The sequence below is a fragment of the Phasianus colchicus genome, chromosome 1, assembly GCF_987193195.1.
Source record: "Phasianus colchicus chromosome 1, bPhaCol1.hap1.1, whole genome shotgun sequence".
NCBI classification, from domain to species: domain Eukaryota; kingdom Metazoa; phylum Chordata; class Aves; order Galliformes; family Phasianidae; genus Phasianus; species Phasianus colchicus.
This window is the reverse complement of record NC_143436.1, coordinates 40,646,541-40,666,871: the sequence shown is the minus strand read 5'-3', so window position 1 is coordinate 40,666,871 and position 20,331 is coordinate 40,646,541. Positions and strand designations below refer to the sequence as shown.

General features: G+C 36.7%; 1 protein-coding gene across 1 annotated transcript in view; it reads right to left on the bottom strand.

Annotated features, from left to right (window-relative positions):
* The window catches only part of PTPRQ (protein tyrosine phosphatase receptor type Q), a 121,857-nt gene that overhangs the window by 39,867 nt on the left and 61,659 nt on the right, over nucleotides 1–20,331 (bottom strand). The window contains exons 40-43 of the mRNA XM_090139217.1: nucleotides 19,326–19,477; nucleotides 16,223–16,364; nucleotides 13,978–14,247; nucleotides 5,326–5,658 (exon numbers count right to left, since the gene is read on the bottom strand). Of these exons, the coding sequence (XP_089995343.1) occupies nucleotides 5,326–5,658; nucleotides 13,978–14,247; nucleotides 16,223–16,364; nucleotides 19,326–19,477 (897 nt within the window). The remainder of the gene's footprint in view (nucleotides 1–5,325; nucleotides 5,659–13,977; nucleotides 14,248–16,222; nucleotides 16,365–19,325; nucleotides 19,478–20,331) is intronic.

Genomic DNA, 20,331 nt, shown 5'->3' with positions numbered 1-20,331 from the left:
TAGAAAACACCGATTGAAAAGTAATAGGAGCTGTAAGCAGGTATGAACAATCACATTAAGAAATAGAGTTTTACAATTTCCTTTTTTCAATATAGTATGTGAATTAACCTAGTTATTTGTTTCTAAATAAGAAATTCATGAAATCATTTAAGAACATAGCAAGTCTCAGTCAGTAGTATTACTTTTTCTTAATGTGTGTGGTAAATTTGGGGCAGCTATATTTTGGAATAGAAGTGACAACAGATTTGTAGATTATGCCAGAACTTTACTCCATGGTGCCTTTTTTTTTTTCCCCCCCATCTACAACAACAATAACTATTATAGAAGCCACAACAGTTTTGCACATATTTGCTTGGCTTCATGGTACCTTTCTTTTTAATCTACCACAAAAAAAACTGTCACTACAATTAACAAATATCAGTGAATTGTCTGTCAAAGAACTTGATGAGAAAAGTTGGAGTGTATACAAAGCTACTTAGCTTAGTAGGTGGAAAATATGTTAGGAAAAGAAAAAATAGCATGGAAGGAGAAATGTAACTATTGAAATTAGGTGTGATGCCTCATAAGAAGATATTTTGCACCATGAAGGTGTATATTTTGCTCTGCAGTGGCAAAATAAAATAGAAAAAACAGGGAGTTGAGAAGGTGCTATGAAGAGTTCAAGATATTGAACTCAAGGGTTTAGACTGGTGTGCTGCTGTTAGCAGGAACACAATATACTTTGTAGGGAGGATCAAATTCAGCCACTGGAAGTAGTCCTCAAAAATAGTGAATAGGGTGGTACAACAGAATGAAGACTAGCTGAATGAACTATGAAAGCACATGAGGGAAAGAGAAGAGCAAGTATTTTCCCTTACAGACTCGAATTAGAGCAAGTTAAGCTTATTTTCCATCTTCAGACAGTGACTTTCAGTTACTATGGCAGTGGTCCTACCTTAACTCCAGTGGAAATTTCTCAAAAATATTATAAAACGGTATATACAGCTTCCCAAGCCTTGGCTTCCTTCCAAACTAACCAAGCTTCCAAAGACAGTTTTCCATTACTCTTTTACAACATTGATGAAGCCATGAATTTTTTTGTTTCAGATGTAAAGTTACATTAGAAAATGATTGTAGAGATAATTTTAAACCTAACCTAATCTACAAATGATCCAATCTGAAGTTATTACATTATTTCCATATGCATGTGCTATTTGATATATTTTTAGATCTTTCTAAGAAAATTCTAATTGAGTATATTGTATTTAAGATACTTATCCAAAATACATTAAAATTTTAATACCCAGTTTACTTTCATTGTGAAAAGTCCAATATCAGACATCAACTGAAATATACCAAGATCTAGGAATGTTTTCTGAAATTAGAAAGGGAACTAGAAAATGAAGTAAGTCTAAAATTTCTCATGTCTTATAAAAAAAAATCTTTTTAAAAACTGTTGACTTCAGTGGGTAACTGCCATGTTCTGATTTAGGTTTGTTTGTGAAATTAATCTAGTCAATACGAGGCCATGATATCACTATACCCTTTCTCTTATAAATCACAGCAATTTACTCAGTAGAAATGACCTAGTCTTATTCTCTCATTCCCCTATAATCCAATCACTTCCTCTCACAAGCACTTTTCTCCTGGTTTTCACAATAATGCATTTTCTGTAACTAATAACCATCATTTCCTGATTATCATGCTTCTATCCTTGCAGAGGAATGTGAGTCTTATGGAGGTCAGGGTCATCTTTCCCATCCATCTGTGTCCTGATGCTAAGGCAACAGTTAAGTGTGTTAGCTTGAAGATAAGTCTGGATAGCCCATCATTTAGGATAATCCTCAAAAATAAGAAGGAATCGTCCAGTCTCCTAACAGAAATTCATGCTTGCCACTTTGGCTAAGCCCAATCCTTATTCTTTTTCCTCCAAAAATTAAGTGTGACATTCAGTTATTTCATTTTACAATTACCAAAGTTACTAATATTTAAACAATTATATTTTATACTAGGCCATACTTACTCTCCAATACTTAGTTGAGAGAGAATGAAAGGAGCATAGAAAACCAAGTTATCTGAGGCAAAATCTACCTGTATATAACAAAAGACATACACAACAAAACCTTCTCACCACACATAAAAATTTCCTTAAGTATACCAAGCAACTGAATATCAGCAGGGATTGGGAAAGACGGTGTTGAAAAGAGAAGCATAACTTTCTGCTCCGTGGGACGCTCTAACATCTGGGATTTTCCTTTGTATGTCAGTATATCCTGGCATGGAGACCTGGCAGTTTACCAAAAAGCACTGCAGTATCTATGAGATCCAAAATCAGCTCAATGATTTCACTGCCCTTCATTTTCCAGATAATGCTGATCCTTCAGAATGATTTTTCCCTTAGAAGCAATGAATTTGGCCAGTCTTATTCTCCTTATAATGCAAAGGTGAAGCTCAGGCGAAGTGCAGGTGTGAGGGAACAAAATTTCCTCACCTGTGGAAAACGTTTGTTGCCCTTTCCCTTACTGTGACACAGCACTGTGATCTTCTGTACTGGTAACTACATAAATCTAAGCTGAAAATATTTCATCTTGCAAAGTAGATTTGGCTCTCAGGTAATCAATCAGCTAAGCTATTACAGTGCTATCAAAATACTTTATGAGACAGTAGGACAAATCCTGTGAGAATAATCTCACAAAACAGAAGTTTGAATAGTTTATCTGGTTCTGAGAAGTGGACCTTACTGATAACCACAGAGTAGAACTGTAGCCTATTCACTACAGAACATCTCTATGCAACTGGGTTGAATCTTAAAAAAAAAAAAATTCCTTTGGCCTTGAGTTTACCTTCATAATGAACAACTGAAATAAATAAATATAAGAGATTCTCATCTTAGGCACTGGATATTCAGAATTATTAGCTTTTGTTGCTGCAGTACAAGTGTAATATGCAGCACTTGAAAATGGAAAGATTATCTAGGGCTTCTGTTACGTATTTTTTGTTGTTGTTGATGAGATTTCATCTCTTTATGTTCTTGAAATTAAGTCTAACAATTTATTTGCTTAAATGCTGTAACTTCCTGAATATGAGCATAATAAATACAGGCCTGAGAGAAACAAAAACTTCAGAGTGGCTAACTTCTGCCCTCAAACCTGAACATTCAACTCTCGTTATTTTATGGGCTGAGTACTCAGGCTATTTTACATAGCATCTAAGCACCCTTAAGCCCTAGCAGACCATGTATATTGGCTGGGTACCAGCAGGCTAATCCAGAGGGTGCTTGGCCCAGTCCACATGGGAGAGAGGAGGGAAAACTGCACCTGTTCAGTGGATGCACTCTGCAGGACCTCCCAGAGCATCCCCAAATTTCTTTTCTCCACTGCAGGAAGTAAACTTTGCAAAAGAACAATCCTTAACAATAGTCTGTGTTTAACAGTATTTTTACAGACTAGTCTGTGGGATGTATCAGGTCAGGTAGCTGGAGACTTGCCTTTGCCAAAGCCCAAACACTGCTCAGGGAGGTTCTTGGGGCTTCTGAAGCTGCCAGCTGGCCACCCAGCTGTGACATGTCCTGTTTCTCATTTTCCTCTTCAGCTGATTGCCACTGCCCCAGGATAAAGGCCAGCATCCAGCCACAATATCTGGAATCCTGCCCATGCCTTCTGATTCTGGGGCAGTGTGTTTTATAGGCAGCTGATCACTCCACATGTCATCTTAGTTCACAGGAAATTTGTTGCTGCACTGTTCCCCCACCACAGACGCAGGGCATGGGAAGGGATTGTGCAGTCCACTGAAGCTTTTCTGTTTTAACTTCTGTCTCTTCAGTAGGAGAGAGAAGAAACTATTTATTTCTTAAACCACACTGACACTATCTGGAGTGGAAATCTTAAAGATGATACTTGAGGTGATTATATGTATTTTGGTTATCTGCTTCTCTGTTCAATTTAAATACCTAATTTTCCTAAACTTGACAACATTTTATCAAGGTATTTGCATATCTCAGCAGCTGAGATGTATGTAATATAAAGAAATATCCTAGAGCTTCTGGTTTCTGGCGCACAAGTGGTACAACTTCTGTTATCTATTTTCTGCTCTGTCTGGGGTCATATCTTTTTATTTTATTTTACTTTCATTTAAATATTGTATTAATTTACAGGCATAGCATCTGCACAAGAACTGGACAAAGAAAGTGCACATGAGAATGAATGTAGCTGATTCCAGTACTTTTCAGTCCAAAGGACAGCTTCTGTGCTTTACATGGAAAAATGAGTTGTTGTGAAGTTTGCTATCACTAAATCTCTTTGCACTTTTGAGCTTAGAATTTTTCTATTGTAGTTTCTCATCTGCAAATGAAGATTACAACATTTCCTTAACTTCCAAGAAAACTGTGACATATTTATGGACAGATGGATGTACTACTGCATGGAGTGCACAGATACTATAAAGAACAAATACAAAAGCCTCCTGAGTTCACATCACGATTGTAAAAACATGAATGGAACAAAGTAAGTATGTGGACCATTGAATAATCCTTGTTACACAGCTATTTAAGTCCTTGGTCTATTAAGATTACTGTGAAATGGAGTGAAGGAGCTGAGATTTAGACAGGCTGCTCATGGTGATTCTCTCTTGCTCCACACAGACCAAAGGCCAGATTTCAAATGCTCTGACTTAGGCTGGCTGCTGACTGATAGGAAAGGTTTTCATGTCCCCATATCAACTATCTAAATAATTTATGTTTCATTCCTCTTTTCTCAAACATCATTAAATGAAATCTTCAGCTGAGGTATGGCAGTCCTAATGATGACCTTGTAGACAATACATGGCTACTCTGCTCTGCACCTTAAGGTAGATAATGGTATTGAAAAGAAATTGTAATTCCTTTGAAAATACTGCTTACATTCTACTGGAAGGAATGCACAGCAGAATTTTTGGAAAGTGTTCGGATGAATGAACAGGCTTTTAGTCAAAGAATAAAAAGACTACTTTTCAATGACACATTCCACATATGAAGATGAACTGAACACAACATATCAACCCAGATGTACATACCAACTCAGATGTACCAATTCTAGATATAGAGTTAGGCTGAGGAATGAAATTTCTCTTGAGCAAATAGGATAGTAAAACAACCAAATGACAGTAAAATCTAAAGTAGTGTAACGTATGCAAACCTACCAAGTGATTTATATCATGATATTTTGAATTTGAAGAACTGCAGTTAATTCTTATTGTATTCACTAGCACTATAGGTCTCTGAAGCAATAACTTCTACTACAAGTTCTTACTTATTTAGGTGACCAACCCTTTGTTATAGCAATATGACGTATAACAAACTTCCTTACTTACAGCCAGGAAGTGTTTGTGTAGAAATCCAAGGAGAAGAACTTCCATATCCAGCATTCGTACTGGCAGCAACTGCAAATCTGTACCATCTGTATTTTTTCAGTCCATACACCGTCTCTTCTATCTGGGCATTGACTGCTTTTTCATATAAATATTGATGAATCTCATCTTCAATACATTCCTTAGTTTCCCAATTACTGCAGTGGATAGACTGTAGCTGTATGGTAATCTTGTAGTTTTGAAAGTAGCCAGGGACCAATTTCGGTGATCTCCAATGCAAAGTCACACTTGTTGATTGCACGTTGGAAAAAACAATGTCCCTGGGAGCACTGGGAACTACAAATAAAAGCTCTTGTAATAGATCTTCAATTGAATGAAAAGTGATTGCAGCTATAACCATTTTATCCAGTGGCTAAAAAATAATTTATTAAGCATGTCTGAGCTACAGGATTCAATTTTATAAGGTTAATAAGGAATAAATGCATTGGTTTAAATTACACCAAATATATATAGGTGGCATACATTTACTATAGTTTTGAAATAAAGAAAAATACTTTTAGGTGTGGCATGCAAGGCAAGCTTTGAGAGGTGTGACATTGCTGTTGCTACATTTGGGGCTATGTCTCAACTCAGGGAGAGAGTATCAAGCAGTTATTTTTGGCCTATCCATAGCATCTCTTACTGCTGTTGCTGACTGAGATTCCTCACCTCTCACTTAGAAATACTTGTCTCCCTCTCTCGTCTCACCTTCTGAATGATATCAACACACAGACTATGTTTCTGTATCTTTGTATAATGCAGCTGTTTTACAAGCTGTTTGGCAAACGACAAATTAAAAAAAAATACAAAACAAAACCACAAAACACCAAGAACAGTAACAAATGAATAATATGGCCATACAAGAAACTTTCCACAGGGTTTTCTACTTGTTACTTAAATATGTATATACGCATAGGTATAAACAGATTTATAGCAATGTGCATGCACATGCACATACACACACATTTACCCATATCTATATTAAGCCAACAGTGTACTCTCAGCTCTTGCAGATTGGATGCAACATATGGTTTTGTGCTATATCAAATAGTCATACAGTAAGCTAATATTATCTCTAAGACCCTCTGTAAGATAATACTAATACTCTATGGCAAAAAAACTGTGCAGAGAAATTAGCTCAGAAATCATTTCGTGCACTTAACTTTAAAGAGTGCTTTGGACTTTTTTAGAGAAGTATTGCTGGTAAAAGAAAACACATGATATATCCCAAACTGAAACTGAAGAAGCTCAAAGGCTTACATAAAGAATAAAAGGATTCCAGGCCAATGTTACTGCAGAAGAAAGAGGAAACCTTTAATACTTCTTTTCAGTCTTTTGGGAATGTCTGATTTCAGCATTTACCTGCCACAATTTGTGCATAAAACATCATCATAAGATAACAAACTGAAGCTTCTCCACTAAATGTGAATATTTAACAAGAAAGAGATGCAGATTCACAATCAAAATAAGCTCAAACAAAAAGTTTGAGAAATTCAAATCCCTTCATATGAGCCCAAAGAAGATGGAACCTGCGGGACAGAGGTCAGACACAGAAGTCACAGGGACTTCCTCTGTCACAATATACAATAGCCCCACATGCTCCCAGCTTGATGCTCACTAAGCAAACACAGACCAAACGCTAACTGGAAAAAAAAAAAAAAAAAAAAAAAGGATTTGGCAGACCTAGCTAATTTTCATCGCTATATTGCAAAGTACCAAAATCAATGTTGTTTTGCTCTGTTATTACAGTGAAGAGAAGCAAAGGACAGAAAACAGTAAATTAAAGCAAATCAGGTTGAAACTGTCTTGCTTCATCAGTTTTAGAGAGGTAATATTCAATTTGTTCACTTTGGTAAAAAAAAAAACAAAACTATTTTCACAATTAGGAAAATACAAGTAAGGGGATATTTTATCCATTAGCAACTGGAAAAGAAAGGTGGAGGAACATTCAATGATTATTATGAAAATTCTGTATCCTTTAAAAATTCCAATTTCAGTTAGGATCTAGGCTATAGCAATCTGTTAAGGAACTGCAAAGCATATTAATCTTACACACTCAATTATAACGATGACAAAATTTGAGATAAAATGGATAAAATCATTTAAGTGAAATAAAAGTTGTCACCAAGTTGCACCCTGTACTAGAATTAAATAAAGTCTTTTTAAGATTCAATGCCATACATCCCAGGAATTTAAGAGTCAGCAGTTCCAAAGACATCAGATCAGATCAAAATTAAGGTAATTTAAGGAAATTCCATCCTCCTCCTCAGTAAGGAGAGGATTACTCCTTTTTTATAAGGAATATGACCTCACTATCCCAGGCACATGACCAAGACCTTGTGCTGTGATGGGAACAATCAACACTGGATGGCTTAGAATAAAAATTTATAATTGATCAACGCAGAGATTGAAAAATTGACCCTAATAATAATAACTCTTAGTCTAGCATCACAAACATCCTACAGCTGAGAACTGATTATTGCACTACACTCCCATTTAAACGATAGACTGGATTAAATGACAATAAAACATCTTGCATAAAGCTTTAAGCTTTCTGCCTGAGCATAGGAAAAATGATTCAATACATTTTCATGCTTCCTCATCACAAGATTTTAAGGAAAGCGGATCTTAAAAAGCATACCTTATCCACACATCTTACCATCTTACTCAAGGTTCCTGACAGAAAAGCAGAACCACAAGAGCCTGTCTGAATATAATAATGGAAAAATATAAAAACAAGTTAATGTGGACAGTAACCAGTTGATTGCTGGATGCCAAAAGGAAGGTGGAAATGTATATTCATTCCAGCTGCACAACTGGTAGAGCTACAGGTGGGACAACTGCAGTCTTGTGCAACTAAAATTAGGCAGGTTAAAGAGGCAATCGCTGGCAGTTTTGCCCATGTTCTAGCCATGTGGGCTTTCCAATTCAGGAAGATTGTCCTAGTCCGCTAGTTTCAACTTGAGAGTTCAGAGCTCTGTAAGAAAGACAGAAGAAATGCCTGACACTTTGAAAGAACTACACATTCTTAAGGAAAAATAGCAGTGGCTGTGATTTGTGGGCACTCACACATAACATCTACAGCGGAATAAAGCCAGCCCTTTGTGCTGACAAACTCTCAAAGAGCAAACAAAAGAACGAAGAGCAGAGAAACTGTTTCTGTCTCCTTGAGAAGAGTCCTTTTTCCCCCTTCCTGCAGAGGGAGCCCATAAAAATTACTCTCACAAGGCTGAAGATGGTCTGAAAATCCCAGTGACTACATAAAAACTATCATTTTGAAAGATAAGACTGCATGTATAAAGGCAACAGATATTTGAAAAAGACTTATTTTGTACAAAAAGCATTTATCTCCATTTTATGTCACTGTTTTTTTTTTTTCCCAGTTTTCTAAGACCTGTGTGTGCAAAATATTTCTAATCTACAAAAACTGGTCACTTGGTAGAAGATACAAGAAAGATTTTTGTGCCAGTGCCTAGCTAGATCTTTAAAATAGAATTAAAGCCTTAAAATTTCTCAGTTTAAAATCTAGTTCATCTTATGTCATTTCTTCCATATAAAAATCAATTATAAACATAATCTGTCATTAGAATGAAAAACCATGATGTGACCTCAGAGTCCATTGCAGGGGTGCTCCAAGGGCCACAGCAAGGAGGAGTGACACCCAGTGGCACTCCTGCACTAGATGACTGTGCTCAATGACACAATTTCAAGACAACTATGCTATTGGGTTACAGATACAAAGAGGATTACAATTACTCCAGCATGGAGAATCAGATTTCCATTCCTCAAGAATGACTAAAATTCCCCCAACTTTTTCTTTCCACAGATGGTACTGATTTGAACAAACCATTCCATGCTTCCTAGAGTAATCATGCAGCTTGTTTAAATTTTCCAAACATGACTCAACTATGATGAAGTGATCACTGTTCACACTAAAAGCAACTAAAGCCAAAAATTGCATCTTTGTGTATTATTCTTTTAGACTAAACTGGAACTATAACAAAGACTTATCTATCTGCACTTATATACTCCTGCTTTAATATAAGCTTAAAAGGCACTTTATTGTTCTTCCTGAATTCCAGAAGGATGCATTTGGAAAAAAAAAAAATAGAAAAAGGGTGTGTTTGGGGTGATCTAGGACACTAACTGTCTAGGACTAAGCCCAGATTAGCTTATTGGAATTCTAGTGCTAATCACATATTTAAATTTTCTACAAATCATGGGCAGTACCCCTTAAGTTAATCATTATATACTCTGCAGTCTTTCCCTGTCCAACTATATTGCATTTGCTATAATTCATCTAGCTTTGGGAGTAAGGTTTCCGAAGTCTGAAAACTTTGATGCAATGTACTCCATAGTTTTCAATTTAATCTCTTTTAATTCAGCTTCTGAAAGCCAGCCAGGATGCTGGCAGAGTGGCTAGCCATGAAATGCTGGTAAGTCAGTTTCTGGACTGGAGAAGTAATGAGGCATTTTCAGGTTCATCCACCATTGTTCCTGTGATGGCCAAACTCCAAGGAAAAGTGCCTGAAGCCAGATCCACATGGGATCTTAAGCTCCTAAAACCTATTTACGTGCCTGAACTCCTACTGAAGTTGACAGGAAGTTAAGCACCTAAATAGAAGTGACTTTCACAGATCTTGGCCCCAGTTCCCTATGCTCGTCTGGCTGCAATGCTAATCAGTCCTTCCAAAGCTGGCAGACTGCTCTGAGATTAACATTTTATTTGAGAAAACAAATGAAAGGAAATTCCTTGCAGAAAAGGCACCTGACTGTACGAAGACTGAGATCAAGCCGAAAAATGTCAGTGGAACTGTTTAAAGCTACAAAAATATTTTGTAGGAAAAGTCTTATTTGCAATCCAAAGACAACCAAGGGCAGCAAAGGACACAATTACAAAAAGATCTACTGAGAAAAGAGAGAAGTTACAGCTTTCTGTAAAGACTTCTGTGGAAAGGAACGACTACAGCTGCACGGGCTGGGGAACAGAAGACAGTAATCTGATATGGCATAGTTCCTAACAAAGTTAATAAAAAAAAGTCTGCCTACAGAACAGCTGCTTGTAGCTGGAGTTTGGATTAAAAGAACAGTGGCAGCCTAGAAGTCTGTGGGGTGGTATTAAGAGCATCAAGAGGAGGAAAGTGAAGAACAAAGTAGAACAGATAGCAGTGGGCACTCAACAAAATGATCTTCAGAAAATTGAGGTATTGGCAAAGAAAATGAATATTCTTTATTGACTATCTCCATTAATTTTTGAAAGTATTGTTACCCAAAGCAGCTTCCTGGGTTAAGCTGATATCCTTGGTGATACTAAATACTACTCTAGTATGGACTGCTAACCTCAGTGGGACTCACTGAGATATAAAGTCTTGCTTGGTATGAACAAGAACATCATAAATAGGTCCCAGATGATTTCACTAACATAAAAGTGAAAAAAAACTGCAGACTGTTTTTCCCATGACTTGGGACTGATACTATCAGACATGCTCTAAAGGAAATTGCACAGTTGAGAACATGTCTTAAAAAAGCATCCTTGGTTTAGGTCTCTGACATTAGAAAATTCAGTACCTAAGGATATAAGGACTGAAAAATCAAATCCTACATATCCAAGGAGAAATGCACACCTTAAACAAGGCTTAGAAAAGTAGTGACAACTGTCAGTATACTTTAGTCTTAAACTCAATCAAGAATGCTCAACTTACTAGCAAACTGGACCACTGTCTGCTTTTCAGTAAACAATATATTTGATCTGTAAATGCTTTTAGTGCCAACTTTGTATGTAAATCTTATGCTTTCTTTTATGTTCAGAGTCCTTATTAAAAACAAAAACAACAACAAAAAAATCATCCTACACTATATGATTCCTCTATTTTTATCTACCTGCTTACAAAAATAACATCAATGCAATTTAATGGGTAGCAACCATCTGATCACTGCATTTGTCTAGTGAAGATTTACCATCAACATCAAAGCCACTTATATTCGGACATACCAACTAATTAGAAAATCTAAAAAAAGATCTACACTACATTAAGAAAACTGAAGTCTGTGGAAAAAAAAAAAAGCACTGAGAGAGTCTTGGAAAAAAAAAATTGAAAGATTCTTGGTCATGATATTCTTCCATTTAAAGGATTCTTCCAGTGCATTACACTCATATGTAGTTCTCTTCCCAAGGCAATGAAGAAATTCACATTGCTCCAACTCATAGGGCTGTCATGAGATGCCATGTGCTACAAAAAGGCATATGGTGGAGGAAACAGACCATTTTCTTGGAGATGTAGAAAGTTTTAAGCTCATTCTGTGTGCTTCACAGGCCTAGACAAAACTGGCCATATTTTCCAGTGGGCAACTTCATTTTGGGTGTACAAAATCAGAATCCTTAAAGGTTTACTTGTTCAGAGAATAAACTTACTTTATGTCCACGGAATAACAGGTGATGATAATTTGCCAGCTCTGCACTAGAAGACCTAAGAAACTTTTATATTAATAATCTTTTCAGGCACTCCTTTTTTTCATCCATAAAGCATACTTCTGTATACAGCTGCAAGTTATTATACACCGGAAAAATTAACAAAAGCTTAATCTATAAAATGTTTCTTTGACAAATTCTTAGTAATATTTCTTTTAAATTGCAGTTATGAATGAATCTCTGATCAGTAGAAAACAAATAGTAATTACTATCACCACAGTACAACACAGCCCTCAACTTGTTACAAGGCTTTGTGTTCATTTATAATATTACATAGGACTAGTAGTAAGGAGAGAAGAATTACACTGCATGTGTTAATATTATAATAAATAGATTTTCAGAGAATAGTAAATGCCCCAAATGACTTTTTAATTCTCTTGTTTTTATTCTTAACTGAATGACTCTTACACTGTCCCCAGATTTCTGAGCTAACTGAAGCTGCATTGCTTTAGCATGCCTTTCTGAGAACTATCCTACCAATTTATGGCTCTTTTTCCCTTCTAAAAACTCATTCAACCCTAATAAAATTTCATTTTAATGTGTGCAGATTTTCTTGAAAATAATCCAAGGACATCTATTCAGTCATAAAATCCCAAATCATTTATGCATGTGTACTTGCTATATTATATTTCATATACTGCATAATGTATTTAAACAGAAAGAAACATTATCACTACGAAGTTGATAGTTTTTGTAACGTACTGCAGCCTGGCAGAAGTGGTTTACCATGACAATGGAGCAATATTAGACACAAAAATCTACTAATCTCCTCATAAATTTAATTTTCATGATTCATGTTTAATTTTACCCAGATATGAACAAGTATACCTAAATGAAAAGAAAAAGAAAAAAAAAAGAGGCAAACAAACTCAGTAAAAATGCAAAGGTCAAACATTATGCAGTAAGACACGGAGCCAAATTCGATTTCACTTTATGTCAGAAATAAATGCATTGTCAGTGACTCAGTGCTGGCTACATATTCTGTGACTAATCTTAGACCACCATAAATAAGAAGCTGACAACAGCTATAAAACTGTTTCCATTCCCAACCATGAATCTCCAATTCCTAGTAGCCAGTCACCAGAAAACAATTCATGCAAACACACAGTTAAGGAAATGTCCTAATAATATCTAGTTTGCTGTAAATATGACTAAGCAACAACCTGCAAGTCAAATGCTAAAACAGCAAGAAAGAGTCTATGCAATGTATGTAGCAAATAAATAAATAATTAAATAAATAAAAACATTAAAAAGCATATTGTAGTATAATCCTTCACTCAGGCAAACTCTTAGCAATAAGATATGTAAGCCATGTATTGTTAGAAAATAGTCTTATTTTTCCTGCTACTAGTACAAATCTATAAAACAGACTACAGGCTAGTAGCCTGTCTTTCAAGCCAAGGACTAGTACTACATGCACAGATTCTCCAAGAGTTCCTCAAAAACTAGCAGCCAACCCCACATTCCTCAAAAATCCCAGCAGCTAACTTTTCCAGGTGGCAGGCTTCTTCAAGGTTATCAGCAACATTTCTCTACCTTCAAGGAAGCAGGAGGCCCAGAAAGCTTCCTGTTCTCCTCTGTACGAGAGGGTAACATGCCTCTCATAAATCTGTCTTCAAAAGTTTCTGGGTTTGGACAAGCCCAGTTTTAATCAGGCACCAGCTTGCCAGTCTGGACGCCCATTCTCAATTTCAGTCGTACTGGAGCTCTAAGTTAGAACTGGCTTTTCATCAGCTCTGATTTAAAAGAAAGTGTATTTTAGGTAAATGCTTGCCTGCATCCACATTCAACACAGCAGTTAAGATCACTGCATTTTTTCCAGCCAATGCTGTAAGATTTGATCATGCTTATCTCTAATGTTAAAAAAATGGTTTCTTCAAAAGCAGATTTTGAATCCTGTTAGTGGACAAAAGGCCTAGAGCAAACAAGAGGATGCAGTACTGAGCTGCAACTTATAAACCATAAAAAAGCTAGAAAGGAAGGGACCTATTCTAAAACCCTAGAAAGAAGCCCTATATTTTTCTTATCCACTAACAGAACCAAATATTAAAGGGGCAGGGATTCAGCTGTCTGTAGTATTTCAGGCCTACTGGTTTCATAGTCATCATTTAAATTAAATAAAATAATTAACTTTAGTAATTAGTTACCTTCTTCTGGAAGTGTACTGGCATTGCATATCTGCTCTTCACCATCACCAGCGGATGTTGCAGCTCTTATTTTAAACTGGTAAGAAATATTTGAAAGCAGATTTTGGAAAGTATGCAGTGTAATATTAGATGAAAAAATTGTAGAACTTCCTTCAACTGTTACAACGTAATGGGTAATCACACCATTGGATGAAGCAGGAGGCTCCCACTGCACGAAGATCGATTCCCAACTTGTCGCAATACAATGAGCATTCTGAACAACATCTGGTACTTAAAAGATACATCCCAAAGATTAATATTCTCACGAAATTAAAACCATAATCACAGAGAAATACAGTTGGAGAAGCAAGGACATAATATTCAGAGAGAAGGTGAAATATTCCAGTGACATATAAATAGATACCATAAGCAAAACAGGTTGAGAGAACAAAAAGAATCTCTCTGCTAGTACGTGACACAGAAGAGGCTATCTATCTGGCTGGCTTTTTCCTGGTTGCATGCTCCAGTTTTAACTTCACTTCTCATATTTCCCTATTTTAGTAATTGAATTGTAGTAGAACATACACAGAAGTGTTAAACTCATATACTCTGCAACAGCTTCAACAGCAGAAAATTCTCACTTATTTCAGCTTTGGTTTGTTTTTTTTGTTTTGGGTTTTTTTGTTTTGTTTTTTGTTTTTTTGGAAAAGGCTAAATTTCTGGCTTTACAAGCTAAGAGAAAGTGAATACGTAATAAGCATACTTCCTCTGCTGAAACATGTCCGGGAACTGTTATTGTAGAACCAGAAATAGAGGGGAGCACTATCATCACTGCCTAAAGGCAGATGAATTTCTTTAAAATGATTAATTTTCTTTTCAGAGGTTAAAGAACACTTAAAAAAAAAAAAAAAAGAAAAAAAAAAGCAATATCTGAAGAAGAAAGATTTACTGACATGTTTAATAAAGACTAGAGAATGTACCATTAGATGAACTCAATAAAGAACTGAACAAAGAATTGACCAGAACCTGGAATGGAGGGAAAGAAAACAATCTTACAGCTACTTGATCATAAAAAAAAAAAAAAAAAAAAAAAAGAAAAAAGAAAAAGAAAAAGAAAAATGACTAGACCACACTCCTGTGGGCAGAGTACTTCCAGCATTTCTGGAGAAAGTACTGGGAAAATGAACTGCTGAACGACTCAACTGAAGGGTGACTTTGGCTTTTTGGCAGGACACTTTCCAGCTGCTGGGATCCAACTTCCAACCTGATCCAGTTCATTCATGGTCCAGATTTCTCTTTGTGTTCTAATCACTGGATACAGTAAATCACATGATTTTTTCCAGAACTGCTGTCATATCAGCTCTGGAAAGAATATTTCACTGGAAGTATAACCTTGAAAAATTGCAGTCAATGTATGGAATATTTTGCTACTTCCTCTGCTCCCTTTGCTCTCTATGTAAAAGAACTTGGGAGTTCAGACATGGACTTCTATCCATGCTAGTAGCCTAGACATCCCTCGTAGAGCAGAACAGCCTAGGGATTGCAACAAAGAGTTGCAATTTTGCCCAAAAGTCAGCTTCACACATTCACAGAGCTCCAGGTCTCTCTTTAGCAGATGTTAAGAATTCTTTTCCACATTACGTAATTTTTTGCTTTGAAACAACCTACAACTTCGAAATGTGTAGAGGGCACGTGTCAAAACTATACATAATTAATGAACTAAATCAGTTATTTTGCATTGACCTCCCTAGATGTCAGGAAGAATAAGACCTAACAAATTATATATTTGTTATTTAATTTTATATATTTGTTATTTATATTTGATATTTAATTTAAAACTGGTTTTCTTTCCTAAAATAAATGATCAAATATTTTTTTTAAAAATTACATTTTCTTAAAAGAGGTTCCAGTTCATTTGCCAATCTTTTGTCCAGTTAGTTTTGATACTGTTAAAAATTCAGTTATTTTCACAAGGGTCTGAATTATTGTTTTGATCTGCAAAGTCTGATATCTATCTGATTTTTCTCTCTTTATCTGTGATGCTATTAAAAGACTTATAGTAGCCATACAAGCTTCTCATTTCAATGAGAACATTTCTAATTCTACACTTCCGACATCAAACTTCAAACCCAGTCTATCCGGTACAATAGAAATGTGAATTGGTGTTACAGAAGCAGAAGATAATGAGATAGTGTCGTGTTACACTTTCTCTGGAGAGAAGGGGAAGACTGCTGAAAATCTACATAAACAAAAAGCCATGTCTAACCTGATTCCATTGTTGTAAACTGGACAGCATTACTGAACTGATTGCCATTCCCAAGTTTGGTAAATGCAGAGACACTGATAAAATAAGTGCTGAATGGTTTTAATCCATCGAGCTTTGCCTCATTGTCTGAACCTGAAATATTCTTAAAAAAAGGAAAAATTATTAGTACACATTTAATCCTTGTGAATACTGTGGGCCTCATCTTGAACACACTGAAATGAAGAGAAAATTTAGAGCTACAATCTTGTGTCTTCTCTCAGCAGCTTTCAGTCAGACAAAGTAGTTCCTGAGCTCAACTAAAAGGAATGCAGGGTCAAATTCTTCCTTTCCTTTCTCTCCCTCTTTCACTGTGGCTTGTAAGAAAGATATGCCAAAGGATGGCATCATAATTACCATAGCATTTTTAGAATAGATTAACTCCACATATGCCTTTTTTTTCCCCAATACTGAGAACTTTCGCTACCTCTGCACCACCTTTTCTCTATCAAACTCTTTATCAACCACCTACTTCCTTAGTACACGTCTTCAGTGTACTAGAAAGAAGTCACAAGTCATAGCTTCATATTTCCCTCAATTTACCTGAGTCTCAACAGAGTTTGATGAAGAACTAAAAAACATAGTACAGTTGCTGGTAGCAGTTCTTTAGAGTCACAAAATGGTTAGAGTTGGAAGAGATCTTTGAAGGCAATCTACTCTAATCCCTGCTTAAGCAGGGAAACCTAAAGCAGGGTGTCCAGGCCCATGCCCAGGCAACTTTTGAAAATCTCCAAGGACTCCATAGCCTCTCTGGGCAGCCTATGCCAGTGCTGTATCACCCACATGGCACAGAAGTGCTTCCTGAGATTTAGACAGAACCAGTTTGTACCCATTTCAATTATCCTATCACTGAGCACCAGTGAAAAAAGTCTGGCTCTCTTCTCTTTGTATCCTCTCTCCAGGTGTTTATACACATTAGTAATCTCCTCACTGATACTCCTATTCTCTAGACTGAATAGTCCCAGCTGTCTCAGCCTCTCCTCATAGGAGAAGTGCTCCAGTCTCTTTATCATCTTTGTGGCCTTTCACGGTACTCTTCCCAAGTCCTGGTGCTTGGGATTGTTCTTTCCCAGGTGCAGGATTCTGCATTTCTTCTTTGCTGAACCCCATGAGATTTCTGTCAGCCCACCTCTCCAGACTGCCAAGGGCTCTATGGATGGCAGCACAGCTCTGTCACAAGTCAGACAGTCCTCCCGTTTCAAGTCATCTGCAAATTTACTAATGCTGCACTCTACCCCCTCATTCAGATAATCAATGAAGATGTTAAACAGGACTGGACCCAGTACTGATCCCTGGAATACTTTGCTAGCTACTGGTCTCTGAGACTTTGTACTACAGATTACTGTCTTCTGGGCCTGGCCATTCAGCCAGTTTTCAATTCAACTCACTGTCTGCTCATCCAGCTCTTACACTGACAACTTCTCTATGAGGATCTTATGGAGGACACCACACACACTTATGCCATATTTTGTGCATATTTCGAAACGACTCCAAAAGCACCAGGGAGAGATCTGAACTTCAGCAAGAAAAAAAAAAAAAGTGTTACAAAGATGGTGAAGGGGAGATGTATGAGGAGCAGCTGAAGTCCATCAGTGTGTTCAACCTGGAGGAGACAGAAGGGAGACCTCATCACAGTCCACATAAGGGAAGCAGAGGGGCAGGTGCTCTCTGGTGATAGCAACAGGACCTGAGGGAATGCCATGGAGCTCTGTCACGTGGAGGGACAGGTAGGAAGATATCAAGAAAACATTCCTCTCCAGAGGGTGGTCAGGCACTGGAACAGCCTCCCCAGAGTTGTGGCACCAAGCTTGCCAGAGTTCAAGAAGCATCAGGACAACGCCTTCAGACATATGGTCTGATTTTTGAGTGATCCTGTGTGGAGTCAGGAGTTGAACTCCATGATTCTTATGAATCTCTTGCAACTCAGGATATTCTGTGATTCTAAAACCTGGTGAAAATTTTGTAGTATTCACATTATTAGAGAATTATGGTGCCTAACTACAGTATTTCTAAATAAATTGCTTGCTGTCTTTCTCATTACTATAACCTAAATCTGGTTTCTTGGACACAAAGAAATGTGGGGCATGGCATTTTCATTCAAATACTGATGCAGTTTCTGTAATTTATTTGGATTGGAGTCTGCCTCAGAGAGACAGTGGAGAATAACCTTTGGAGGACTTCATGAGCTCTCAGAGAATGTGATTCCAAAGGCATCTCTTGTATCTGCATGATATCTCTGCTCCTCTAAGGACCATGGAAGAAACTGGGGTCATGACAGCACTTCGTTTCCCCTGGGGACTGCAAAAGACTGCACAGTAGGCAGACAGGGAATGATTTCTGCAACTCATTAGCTTAAACAGCACAAACACTTCTCTTGTATGCTAAGTCTCTGGAATTGCTGAGGGAGATACTCTTCACAGTCTCACAGCAGACCTTACACTGCCTCAAACTTATAGCTGACTGCAGCAATGCCTTTTCACTCTAGCTTTTATCTGTGTCTCTCATGAACACTGTACAGTTTCTAATCCTGAGATGCAATCTTGGTCTCAGTTTGCTAACCATTCAAGAGCCAGACATAAATGCCTTGATCAATTTCTATACTTACTTTTATAGCATCTATTGCAGTTAAGTTTATCCTATTATTCTGTAAAAATAAACAAATGAAAACCTCTAAACAAGTTTTAACCTTTTTTTTTTTCAAGATTATGAGGAATTTCTTTTCTTCTTTTTGAATGTACGAAGCCCTACAAAATGGCTGAGCACAGGCAGCCACAAAACAAGTCACTTCTGTCATTTTCTAACATTAAACTTAAAAGGAAATATGAACTAAAGATTAATAAAGCTTGTAATTAATGAAATATTAGACGCTGAAAGCAAATTAAGATGTAACCACATTTTTCTATCAAATTTTTAAATCTGAGTTACATGCATGTTGGGATGGTATAGAAGTTTCCTAACTGTAGGAGCAGAAGAGACCTTTAAAGTATTTGTCATAAATTTTGTTTGTAAAAAATTGGAAAAAGGTTTTATCTGGCAAAGAAATTAAACACAAATATTAAAAACGTACCTGATAAAATATTTTTTCAGTGTCGTTTTGATAAATCTTCAGATTATATCTTGTAATAACACCATTTGGCTGAGGACTTGGATCCCATTTTAGCCACACAGAATCTGCAGTGTAGTTGATAATGGTCAAATTCTGGGGTGGAGCTAATGGCACTGCAAAAGAGAAATGCTCTTTAGATCCAAATTACAAATATTCCAGGCAAAACCAAACACTTCAGAGAAGCAGCAGAACATATGAATGTTTGTTACCATTTGTATCTGAACTCAACAGATTGGATCTTCACTCCTATTTATTTACTTTTATTTCTTTTTGGCCTGAAACAAGGACCATGGAAGAAACTGAGGTCATGACAGCACTTCATTTCTCATAGGGACTGCAAAAGACTGCACAGTAGGCAGACAGGGAATGATGTCTGCAACTCATAAGCTTGACAGCACAAACACTTCTCTTGTATGCTAAGTCTCTCGAATTGCTGAGGGAGATTCCATTAACCAGGAATATGTTTAGTCAGCAAGGGATCTTCTCAGATATTTAAAAAAAACCTATTTATCACTTAAACAGGCCCATTGTAAGAACTGAGACATTTAACAAAAGTCATAGTATTTATTCTTGGAATGAAATATATTTGTCTTCCTATAACCATACATCCATCTACAAGATAGCATCATTTACCACAAAGGTGAGAGGAGGTCCGTGTAAAGGAGACCTGACAGAATGTCAGAAATATTTCCATGTTTTATAATTTTTCAGTTATGCACAAAGGAGAGATGAAGTTGCATTCTTCAAGTTCTTTGACACTTGATCAACTCTAATACATTCTGGAAGCAAAAGATGTTCCTCCATGAAGTTACTTTTGTAATCCTATGCAGAATATGACCTTCTCTGGCACACTGTGATGGGAGGAGAACTCAGAAAAGATTTCTCTTGAAGTGTTTCTTACTTCTGAGAGCTCTTCACACAAGACATTGGAAAATTAATCTTTCATCTCAGCTCTTTCAATGTGGGA